Genomic DNA, 12,788 nt, shown 5'->3' with positions numbered 1-12,788 from the left:
TCAGTTCACTTCAGTTTTAAGAGGAAAAAAACAGAACTATCAGTTTACAAAAGGTATGAAGATCTTAGTGCTGACTTTGGAAAGAAACACCCAAACCAATCAATTTGTTACTGTTTCAGAAGAATTTTCTTTATCAACTATAAGACAAGCTGTAGCAAGCTAAGAACTTCATTGCAAGTTCACCTTATTTTCTGCTTCACTAATATTATCTAACAAAAAAATGACATTTATAGATTTAAATTGTATTACCATTCCTGTAGAAAGTCTCCCATAGAGAACAGTAATCAATTTCTGAGATTTGTTTAAGCTGAAGTTGAACTTCAGTTGAAATAAACACACATTAAGTATTGGTTCTACAGGAAAACAAAGCCAGTTTACTTCCAACGTGCACTGTTCCTACAGTTATCTGTATGGTGTCTCAGAAGCTTATCTTCTCATTTGAGAAAATTTACTTGTACAACAATAATTAAACAGTACATACAGAAGATGCCCAGCTCAGCACAGATACATAAGTATTGTACTCTAAAAATAATTCTAATTCCAAGCAGGAAAAAACAAACAAAAAAATCCTGTAGTATACAGTTCTAGTGCTTCTAAACATGTGGTTATTCAAAATTTCTGACAGACTTCAAGTGCCAGCATCATCTGACATTATAACTGAAGTCCACTATCTGCAAGCATTTACAAATTTAACTTCAAAATCTCATTTTGCTGAATTTAGATATGTATATTTAAGAGAATAAACACTTCAAACATAGCAGCTTTAAGAACATCTTCATGGAACCTGCCCTTTCACGGCACTTAGCAATACAGCTTCTATACAGCATAAAAGTGAACATTAAATATATGAACTTCACAATTAGAAATATTTAAAGCAAATATTAGCTTCTATATTCTAGTGCATAACGGACTCAGTGAATATTGTTTAATTCTCTGACAACCACTTGTTTCTAAAAGTAAAAACAAACAAACAAAAAAAAACACAACACCAAGCAGAAGCAGTTATCAGCAGTTGAACTGAGTTCTTCTAATATCTAGGTAAGCACATAAATGAAGATCAAAGAAAGTTTCAGGAGGAAGAGTCTTTTCTCTATTTTTCTGCAGCATATGAAGGCCAGCCTGACTTCCAGTCATGAGTTTCAAATCCATGAATGGTTTAGAAATAATCTGGACCATCTTTTCAGAAAGGAATTCTTTGAGAATTACTACTTCTTCCAAAGAAGTGAAAAAACAGCCTTTGTACACTCAACTTCAAAATTCAGGTTTATTTCAATGTACAACTTCCAAACAATGAAGTTCCTTAAGAAAGATACCAATGCATGAGTAGTTTGTGCATCTTCTCATTTTATATGGAGCTCTCAATATTAATCTGAGTCAGAGTACAGTATTCTTGTTATTTCTGTCCCATCAACAGTTCTAACTGTAAAGATGCTGCTTTAGACCAGCAGCTCTGCTCAGGTACTAGTTCCTCAAGGCTTGATAACTGGTAAGTAAGAGGTTAAATCAGTTTGCCACTGGTACCATATCCACTCTATGGAGACGTGTTTCAGGACAAGGTTACACAACAGAAGAAAAATTGAGCCTTGAGCTTCATCCCACTGAAGCTGAAATAGCACTCTGCAGGAAACCCTCCTCCATAGTCTTAAGAAAGTGACAAGCAGTGCTTCAAAACTAGGAAGTTAATATGGAAGAGCATAAAAAACAGACTTGAAAGAGGAAAATGAACAGTAAGAACTGAAGAAAGCTGGTGCAGCAACAGAAGCACTGGCATCAAACCCAGTGGAAATGGATTCTGTTCTCATCTCCACTTTCAGTTTAAGTAAACCACTGTCCCCCCGTGCCTGTTGCTAATTTGCAGAATGATAATGGGAATGAGCCTACTAACAAGATCGTTACACAAATTTAAATTAAAAGATGATCTGATAGTGCTCAATAGGCTGTTTTATTTCTGGTATCCCAAAGCAGATATATTTAGTATTCTCAAAAAGCAATCAGAGATGATTCCAAAGAAGCTACGTTACTCTGCACCTCATAGTAGCAATTCTTTCTCATCTCCAAAATTGACTTACATAAAATACTTTGAAAAATCCCATATTCCAACATTCCTGACAAAAAAAATTAATCTTTAAAAAATTTCTTAGTGCAACTACGGGTACAGAAGCATTACTAGATCAGAAATAGGACAAATCACCAGAATTAAAATTCATTTATAATTTTACAGCAAGTGCCATAAAAGCTTGATCATTCAAAACCTATCTGTAACTTCTTCCTAGTATGCCAGCACTAAAATGGGCCTTTATGAATGCCAAATTCATGTTAAATGAACTTTATTTAAAAACCAAGCCAGGAACAAGTCCCATCTATCTGCTGAAAAGCAGAAGCAGGGAGTGAAGAAATCTTCTCTATGCTGCCTTGCTTATAACCTTCTGAGCTTTCATTCCCCATTATAGGTTCTCTATTTTGAACCTGCAACCAGCTAGTAGATACGTTGACTCTCAGTGAGGCCTCATGTACCATATTCACACTTCCACATCATCCATCACAGAGAAATTATACAATGTTACCATAGTCATATGAAATGTAGACATTAGAAACAGTCCTTGTATTTCCTTCCAAGCTGCCTTTTTCAGCCTAACCTTTGTGCATGAAGTGAAGCAGTACGTAACTATGTGAATATTCCCTAACAGGACAAGAAACAGCTAATAGTATGAGTCCCTGGCAAACCAAGAACAGTTATTTTACTTGGGCAAGTAGAAAAAAGTAAGTGTTTTTATATGAGGTATACTTACAGAGTGCAACTTTTTCTGCCTTCAGTGTAGAGGTACTAGAAAGGCATGCCCCAATCATCACTTTTTACATTTTTACTCATTTCCAAACATTTGAAAAGAAAATGCAAATTGTTTATAAAATTGTTTTTGTTTTTTATTTTAAATGAAGCTGGTACAGACAATGTCCATTCAAAACCCACGTCCCAGGCCAAAAGGTACAAACAAAAGTGTCAAAGTAACACCAGTTGTCTGCTGCGAACATCCTTGCATGAATACCTGCATGTACTAATTCCTATATGAAGTTAAAATGCTTCTGGGATCTTCCGACAAGATTTAAGAATCATTAGGGTTTTCAATTCTATGTCTTCAGCAAAGCCATCTCTGGAGCAACGTACAGATGACAACAGTTCTAGCTTTTCCATTTCCAACTCTGATCTTCTTCGTTGGGCCATCAGCGCAATTTAAGCAAAATAGCTCTGAGTTATGGATACAGAATTTCTCCACAGTTTAGTTCTGAAAAACTTCATCTCGCACTGAAAGTTATAGTCCAGGAGTGAAACAGTCACACATCAAAACTTCAGGGCAGATATGGAAGTCATTAAGAACACTCGCCCACCTGGCAGATCTTACAACCTTCGTGCCTGAAATGCACGAACCTAGTGAACGTACAAATGCATGTGTGTACATGTATTTCTAAAGGGGAGGGCAGGAGGGAAAAGGAGAGCAGGGTTGCAGCTGGATCACAAAAGTTCAGCACAATGAAAACAGAAACAATAGTGTATAATGAGCACGAGAATTCAAAATACCAGACGCTTGAAAATAAACTCCCAGAGATGGGGTGCCAGTTTCAATTCAGTGTTGAACACCACATTACAAAAGAACTATTATTTAAAAATAAAAAAGGATTAAGGGGAAAGAAAGCAAACAGAAGGATCTAAACTGTTGAGTGACCCCCCGTCTGTTCCTGATAAACTTCAATCACATCTTCCTCCTCCATCCCCAGCTGTGAGAACAGAAAAAACAGCACAATTGTTATAAATCTGGTGCACTGAATTCAGAACAGGTCCTAGACAAACCATACAATGCTTTGTTCTGATGTCGCATCATAATTTGTCAGAAGACAAAGGGGTGATATTTTTTTAAATTAATATTTCACTATCCATCGCTCAATTTTTATTTTATTTTTTTTCCCTTTAATCATAGACATCTCAGCACATCCCAAATTCAAAGCAACAATCTTATCTGTGGAATCTAAATCTACTTGGGAAGCAGTACACATCAGCTTGGAAGCAGCTAGCTCTACTTTTCTCTTAACCCCTTCTTGGGTAATGAATGCACAAGGATGTAACCAACAGCATAGTGCAGTATGCATAGTACTGCATAGTAGCACCAGCTGTGTAGCCACGTGGCTTATAAACAGCATACTACTACAGCACAATACAGCTAAGACCTAAAGCTTGCAACTCAAAACCTGTTTACAACTGTTCTTTTAAAGAAAATAATTTGTTGAATTCCACAGTGCACAAGTTGGACTAATTTGTTCCAGAAGCTCATTATTGTAACTCATTTTTTCTTCCTGATTTATCATTACAATCAGTAGAAGTCACTGGACAGCAGAAGTAACCTATTTTCTGTTTACTTACACTTCCATCTAATCAATGCGAATTAAATACACGTTTGTTCCAAAGTCAGACTGAAGGTTTATCTCAACAATTTACCAGTTCCCTTAGTCTTCTTTCCTCTGTTAAGTAACTACACCTCCCTTCTGAGGGAATGTTACACATGTAGGTCCAATTAAAGTTTTTTTCCTGATCCTTGTATCAACCTTTTTAAAGATTCTAGTCAGACAAGTATAGTCAGACTACATTTGACTAAATGTAGTCTAAGAAGGTTGGCTGTATTTAGAGAAACATCTTCCACCAGATTAACAGGCTAGCAGAACAGATAGACTAACCAATTTTGTGTTCAGTTTCTCCAGTGAACTTGGTATATGCAACACTTTCCAGACAGAAACTCACCTCCTTGGGGGTATGATTATCAGTAATTCTCTGACCCTCGAAGAGAAACCTGAGTGAATTCATTGGAACACCCTAAAAAAATGCACAAGAAAAAAATCAATTGAAACTTGCACATATTCATAAGAAAACGTTTTCAATAAAACCACCACACGTGAAAGCCAAAAAGGAAAGCATTAGTTCCTGTTACAAAGGGAGCTCAGCTATTCTGTTACCCCCATGTATACTGTTAAGTGACTCAAAGAGAATGACAGTGCTGAACTCATGTTTATTCTGAGGTTGCACTGGAGTTCTAGCTCAGCAACTGAGAAGTTTCCTCATCTTTGTTTTGTACAGTGCACTTCTATTAAAACTGAATACCATACTTCAGTAAGTAAACTGAACACCTCTCCTTTTCCTCTTCTTTCACTTACTTGATGAGCATAAACCCAAGTGAAATATGACCTGTTTTGGGCATCAATTACATCTCAAGTATTGCTTGCAAATTTTTAGGCATAACAATTCATAGGAAGGAAGGAGAAGCTCTTCACACTGCTCCAACAATCCCTCTTGGCTAATTTGGAAGAAACGCTGGTGGTTCCTCTAAGAGAAAGATTACTTGATAGCAAAAACAGCAACTCTCCAGAATTCAGCCCAGGAGACAGATTTAGCCGTGTCTGTTGAAGCATGTATTTCTCAAAAGTAATCCACACACATGCATTTCCATCAGTCAGTGTCCTGCATGAATAATTTCCGGTATCTGTTCTCAAGTTCTTTGATGAATCCCAACTTTAAGAATTCATATGTGGCTACAAGTATTTGGTGTTTAATCTTTTATTTTCTCCTCTAATAGGATAGCAAACCATATAGCAGCATGCAGATATCAGCATAAAAACACTGAAAATCTAACATGAACAAGGTATTCCTACAGAATTGACAAGTTCAATTTGTATCAAAGTATTAAAATAAAAAAGAATTTCATGCGATTATATCTGAATATAATCGTATATAATATATACAAAGTGAACTAAAACAGAAGTGCTCAAGGAAAGGCCGCACAAGGCATCTATCCCCAAAGCTGGAGGCAAACTAGGCCAGGGCTGCTGGAAATAGCAGCAGTGAATCCACAGTATCTGCCACAGAACCTGGAAGTGAAGTTACAGTTATTGTCCTGGAACAGTAGTTACCTACATCAACCATTAATATTGTGTATTTCTTCCATTTAGGGCATAATGGGCAGCATTAATTGATTACCGTATTAATGATAGTAACAGTGTCTAAGGCTGCCCTCATCTTAAGCTGCAGTCTTCCACAGCTTTAAGGGAATTTCATTTGAATCAGGAAGATTTTAAAGTAACTATAAACTCCTGTCTAGGCATTTTAAAAGGTAACTTCTACACCTTCGGCTCAGCCATTATATATTCAGAATCATTGTTTCACAAACCTGTCTTTGACAGTACGATTCTTTGAGTTTCTTGAGGTGCGTTGTCATTTTCACCTTGAAGTGAATTTCACTGCTGTCCTAAGAACAGAAAAGAAAAAAGTTACTCTTTCTAGTAACTACATATTTTATCTATATTCATTTTAAGACCATCATTGAGAAAAACTTACATAAAACTAGCACTGAACAGTTTAACCATTCATTACACAATTTTAACTATCCCTGGGCATACCTCAGTGGCTAAGTCATCCTAGAGGTTCATATTATGCACTGAATTAATTACTTTCACAGGAAGTTCTATTTTAAAACAGGTGGCATAACATAACCTTCAGCTCACTACAGACATCTTTGGATTTAAAAGTACTAAATACCATACTTGTTTCAGTCTGTGCTCCCATCTTTAACCAGCTGATACTCGTAGAAAATCCAAACCTACATGTGCAGGGGAATTCTGCTTTAAGATTCCAAAAGACAAGTTAAAACTTGCATTTCAAATATATGTGAAACCTTGATCAATTACAGCAATTATCCAGAAGTTAGGATACAGGCTGACTTGGCAACATAACACTAACCTAAAACAAAAACTTATGTTTCATTACTCCTTAGTCCTTTCTACCAGCTATAAAGTATGAATAACTACGTCTGTCAAAATGGCCACAGATAAAACAGATGACAAAAGGCTTTGCACAAAAATCTCGTGGGTCACATTTAGCTTTTGAACGTGTTCTTGTCATTGCTGATTAAACCAGCAAGTAGTTAGTTTATGTTAGCCCTACTCTATGTCATCTGTCTCCAGTCAACAGCCTAGCAACCACACCAGTATTCTAACAAACAAAACTGAGTCGAATCAAATGATTTAGGGGTTCTTTGCAGAGAAGGAATTGTGTTCAAGAAGTATCTGGACATCTACTCAAACAACTTAAATTCAGACTTGTGATTCACCACTTATTACCCACAAGCCTACCAACAGAATCTTCTTTCTATTCCTATCTAGGAGAGTTGACCTCATAGTTAGGGTACGTGAACTCCAAAGACCTGAAACTAAGAGTATGCTAACACACATTGCCAGCAACTGGTAAATAGCTTTTTTTGGAGGTTGGAGGGGAAGATCAGCATTGGAGAACTGAAAGTATTAACTTCCATCTGTTCATTTCTATAACTCAGAAATTCACAGCATCTACCAAATGTCAGTTATATAAACACTCACCTGCCCAATGACTTTGAGTTTAATGTATTCCCCCTCTTTCTTATCTCCTAAGTCCTCAGCTGAAGGCTTTGCTTCCTGAAAACAAAACAAAACATTTCAAAAATCTGTAATCAAAATCCAACACTTATTTTCCTTGGACAATATGATGGCTGCTGTATTAAATTCAAATTATTCAAGGTACTTCCTGTGTGTGTGAAAATAGTAACATACAATTGTCATAGGCTGTCTGCACGCAAGAAGTTAAAATGGAAGAAACACAAAGAACATGAGAAGGATCATTTGAAAAGATAACATGCAGAAATTGGAAATATGTTTTTATACTAACTCCTAATCAAACAGTCAGAAAAAAATAGCAAACGCACCAAGAGACTCAGACTCTTGACAAAAATGGACAGCACGAGTAAACAGAAAACACTTATGACACCGTATCAGCGTGAAGAGTGAACTGTGAAACATTTTTCCATCTAATCGCATCAACAGCAGTTACTGCTTTCAAAAGGATGGTGAGCTGCCTTTTCTCCTGTGACAACAAAACATCAATTAACGGCATCCTTCTGGCATGTTTGTTACGAGATTAATTCTTAAATGTTAAAGTTGTACTTCTAAGAACTACAATGTTTTGATATCTTTCCAGGATAAGAATTAATTGTACAGGCAAGTTTGATTCAACAATTCAAGCACTAACACTCTTCAACTTGGTTTAAGTGTTACACTCTTTAAGGCACGAATCAAGGACATCAAAGTTTTCATGTTCACTGTTGACAGATCAGACAAGCCAAAAATCAGGCACTATTAACTGTATTCCTTGCCTGTCACTGCATATTTTGGATGAGGCCTTTGGTTACATTCCGTTACAACACAAAGAGATCTTACGCAGACACTGCCACAGATCCAGATGGTGCTTGATGAAAAACCTCCCAAGAAACAATGATATCCTGCTGATCATATTTCAGATCTACCTTTTATATTCTATTGCTCATCACAGTAGACAAAATAAACAGAGTATGTACAGGTACCTAAAGCTTCTGTTTTCCTAAACTGTGGCTTTTTTGCTGAGTATGTAGAAATACCATTGACTCCACATGGCCTGATTTTTTTTTTTTTTTTTTAAATATCCACCTGGCACAACCTGGACTGCTGGGACTGATGTATTACTTTTCCAGCTCAAACCAAGAATTGACCTCAAGCCTTCAAGAAACTAAACACTCGCTTCTCAGGTCTCCAAGCAAGTAATTTTTGAAGCATTGAAGGAGTCTTCAGGAGTAAACAGCAACCAGGCTCCCCAAAGTTTTCCCTTTCTATCATATCTGAACTCTAATCTCATGGGACTATTTTAAGGAATAAAGATATGCTGGCTTCCAGTCCTGACTCAGAGGAAAAAAAAAAAAAAAAACAAGAACCTGAGACCTGTTTTGATAACTTGCACAGACAGCATTTTTACGTGCACAATTACCAACCTCAAGGAATCAGAAAGATTCAGATCTCTACTGATGCAAAGTATGTAACAAATTGTCTCCTGTTTTTTGCTATCACTTGAAGAATTTATAAGAACATCTTGTCTTTTTATATGATATTTCCTATCAGTCACTTAGTTTACCTTTGCATAAGAACTGAATTGCACAGCAGCACATTATCCTAACAGTACAGGTATTTGTAATAGTTTATGCACTTCTACGCATTGTAACAGATTCACCCATTTAGCCCTCCCAAACACATCATCTTGTAGAAGGTATGACAAAATATCATTACTACTATAACAGCACGTCTGGCCAATACAACTGGAAAGGAGGGATTTGTAAGATATTCGATCCCCACTCTCAGGGAAAGAAAACGTAAGTACTAAGAATTAATACGGAAAGCTGCAAACAGTAGAAAAAGTAGAGGGAATCAGAGTTCTGAAACACCACACTATAAAGGTGCTTGTTTAAAGCCCCAGAAACCTCTCACCCACAAAAAACAGGGCAGAGACAGAATTCCAGGAAAAGAGAAATTGGATAAAACCAATATTGACAAAAAAGTCTTTTTTTTAAAAAAACAAAAGGTTTGAAACCAGAGCACAACACCCATCAAGACTGAAACAGCTCCCTGCATTTTGTCAGTGCTAGCTCTACTGCCATTCAATGCCAAATGGTAAAGCCAGTAACAACAGCAACAAAAAAAAAACAACCAAACAAACACTTAAGAACAAAGAAAGCAAGGAGATAGCAAGTTACTAAACTACTACCATTGGCTAAAAAAATCCTGGATAAACAATCCACAAGCCAACCTCCAGACTTTTACTCACACTGTGAAAAAAACTAGTGTTTATTGGGGCATCATGAAATGTACATTAAATGAAAAATGGAGAAAAGCACCACACAAACAGCACAGGAATACCACAATGCTAAGTTCTAACTTCACATTAGATCCCTAAAGTTTTAAAGGCTTTGTGCCACAGCTTAACCTAAAGAGCACAACATGAAGTACTATCTCACATTGCTATCAACACCAATCTAACAACCTTAAAACATCTGATGAAATTGGATGAAATGCACTGAGCGTGCCAGGTATTTGCTGTTGCAGCTATCAGAACCACAAAACAAAAGTTGTAAAGTTGTAGGTTGCAGATTTCCTCCTCCAGTTTTCTGGAGTACTTAAACTTCAATGTTTAAGACTTAACAAAGAACATACTCAGTATACTTTAGAACTTTTAAACTCGAAATTATAAAAGGAATAAGATTACAACACACCTCCTAACCTAGCAAATAAACTCTTGCATTTGTTACAGGAATGAGAAATTACATAGTGCTGTATTTGCTGTACATGAAAAGAAAAAATGCCTGCATCTAGATTCAATTAGAGCAAGAACAGCCCAAGATTCTTCATAGCAGGGATTTTTTTTTCTCCTCTGCCGAGATCCCACCAAGCAGCTATGAGTTCTTTGAAGTTTGTCCTTCTTAGAAGTACTTTTATCAAAAAAAAGTTAATTTCCTATTGGAATCAAAGTAACTAAATCAAGTGCACTTCTTGATTTATACCTAAAAGGACAAGCCAAAATTACAACTAGGGACAAATGGTGTCATCTTAAGAACTGTCTTCCTTGGGGACGTGGAATTAACTGTAAGCAATGAACAATTGTAGGCAATTTGATTATTCCAGTGGTCTTGATAAAGAAAGGAATAAGACCAACAGTTCTGCATTACTGTACATTTCATGGGTGCTTCAGAAGCTGTTTAGCTGTTGTTGCACAGTCCCCCCAACAGTGTGATACAATATATGATAAGGTTTATCTTATCTCCAATAAATACATAAATTAGGGTCATTAACCAAAGCCATTTAAGATAAGCACTCAAAAAGGACAACATATACAGTGAGTTTTGTACACTTCAAGCAGCTCCAGAGAGCAAGCATGTATGTGTTATGTATGTGTTTTACCGGGACTGGGCTGGAGAAGGAATTACCTAATGGAAGCTATGTGTTAAAACATGCCTTAGCTCACAAACGCAGAGTGCTACAGAACGGGTCATGTGAAGACCAGCCTTCAAAATCTAGTTCAGAATTTACTATTTCTTCACATGCAGCCACTTTTGTGCATTTCACTACACAGGAAGAGCACCCTAATCAGTTTCAGCAACAAGCTGTGCTCATAGCTGCACACTCAGGGGGCAGAGACAGACAATAGCATCCTCACCCACAGAGCTGCACCAAGCTTGAAAGGCAGGGGCCAGGGGAAGAAAACCACTAGTAGGTAAAGGCAGTGGTTTTTATTCACGGGTCACAATGTATCAAGGCTATTCTGCTAGGGAGACACAGTATATACTGTTTTGGATACTTTTAATTTCCTGCCAGGCACTAGAACTATTCCGGACTTCACAACATTGCAGGAGACATTTGTAGACACTGACATTGATTTTTCCAAATCCAAACTGTCACAGAGATTAAAAAAACACTGCCACCTGAAAGCAATAGAAGAGATCAAGTGAAACAGAACACAAATTAAAACTCAATGCTGTTTTAACTTTTCACCAGCAGGTCACATAGCCTAAAGCCACAGATACAGCAAAGGGCTGTGCGTGCACCGTGCCGAGCGAGGCGGGAGCTCGCTGTACGAGCAACTCTTCGCGCCCCTGCCTGGGAAGCGACACTGCGAGGTACGAGAAGAGAGGGCAGGGTCTCGGTGGGGTTTGATGTGGGCAATGCCGAGCGGGAGAGGTTTGGGTTCTTCCCCTTCCTTTTCCGCTCCCCAGGCAAACGGAGCAGCTGGCAGGCCGGGCCAGCTCCAGGGAGCAGCGCCCTGCCGCACGGCCGGGAAGCGGAAAGCGAAAGGAAGCGGCTGCTCCGCATCGCGGCCCCGCTGCCGGGGCTGCCCCGGCCCCATCCGAGGAGCAGACCGAGGGCGGAGCGCGGGGCGCCCCCCCCGGAGCCCCCCCGGCCCCGCGGCTCGCAAGGGGCGGCCGGGCAGCTCCTCCGCCGCCCCCCGGGGCCGCGCAGCCCCCCGCCGCCGCTCCTTCCCCTCCGCCCGGGGCTCCCCGGGCCGGGCCGGGGGCGGCCGTACCTGGTCAGACATGGCTCGGCCCCGGGGCGTGCGGCAGGCTCGGCTGGGCCGCTGCAGGCGCTCGGCTCCTTTCTCTGCCCGCAGCGCAAACACAGGCCGCGGCGCGGGCGGGATTTCCTGTGCGCCTGAGCTCACTTCCCGCACGGCCGCCCCACGGCTCCTCCCCGCCCGCCGCCCACGAAAGCCCCCCCGAGCGCCGCCGGCCTCTCTCCGGGGCTGGTGGCGGGGAGGGGAGGGCTTCGCTCCACCGGCCGGCCCGAAGAAAGGCAGGAAAAGGGTAATGGAACTGTAAAATAGCTCCGCAGAAAGAGGAGATGCGTGATCGCTAGGTAGGTTAGCTTTACCAGCTGCTTTGGGGGAAGGGTAAGAGGCATCGCTGGGCAGAACACATCGAGCCACATGGCCTTCAACCTCCATTTACTGGGTTCTTCTGTAACACCAGGCACTGGAGCAGCTGCACTTTGTATCAGCGCTGCTGTGCCTCCCTTACTGAAAGACATGCTGCAAGTGTGACAACGTCAGGAGATGCACCTTTGTTAGCCAGTGAAGCACTATGCCATGTTTAAACTCTCGTGAATTAGTTTTAAACAAAACTACTAAACCCAATCAGAACTAAGAAAAAAAAAAGTCAGAAAACACACACTATACGAAGTTATACAATTAAGATGACTTGTTTCATACAAAGCCTAGCAGGCAGGAAAGTCAATTTTATTGATACTACACCAAGCTGACAGTAAAAGCAAATTATGAGTTCAAAAACACTATGGAAACCAACAAAGTAAACCATTTAAGACCTTTAAAACAACATACAGCAGTAAGAGAATTAAAAAGGACATACTTAATA

General features: G+C 39.4%; 1 protein-coding gene across 1 annotated transcript; it reads right to left on the bottom strand.

Annotated features, from left to right (window-relative positions):
- Positions 1 to 2,897: 2,897 nt before the first annotated feature.
- On the bottom strand, positions 2,898 to 12,102 carry SUMO1 (small ubiquitin like modifier 1). Its single transcript, XM_068686005.1, has 5 exons — positions 11,945 to 12,102; positions 7,411 to 7,485; positions 6,207 to 6,284; positions 4,787 to 4,858; positions 2,898 to 3,771 (listed from the first exon to the last, which is right to left on the bottom strand). Exons 1-5 carry the CDS (start codon positions 11,954 to 11,956, stop codon positions 3,703 to 3,705), a joined length of 306 nt encoding a protein of 101 aa, XP_068542106.1. The 5' UTR covers positions 11,957 to 12,102; the 3' UTR covers positions 2,898 to 3,702.
- Positions 12,103 to 12,788: the final 686 nt, after the last annotated feature.

This window comes from Anas acuta, chromosome 6 (genome assembly GCF_963932015.1).
Source record: "Anas acuta chromosome 6, bAnaAcu1.1, whole genome shotgun sequence".
In the NCBI taxonomy this organism is placed as follows: Eukaryota; Metazoa; Chordata; class Aves; order Anseriformes; family Anatidae; genus Anas; species Anas acuta.
The sequence above is the reverse complement of the archived record's forward strand: the minus strand, read 5'-3'. Positions and strand labels throughout refer to the sequence as shown.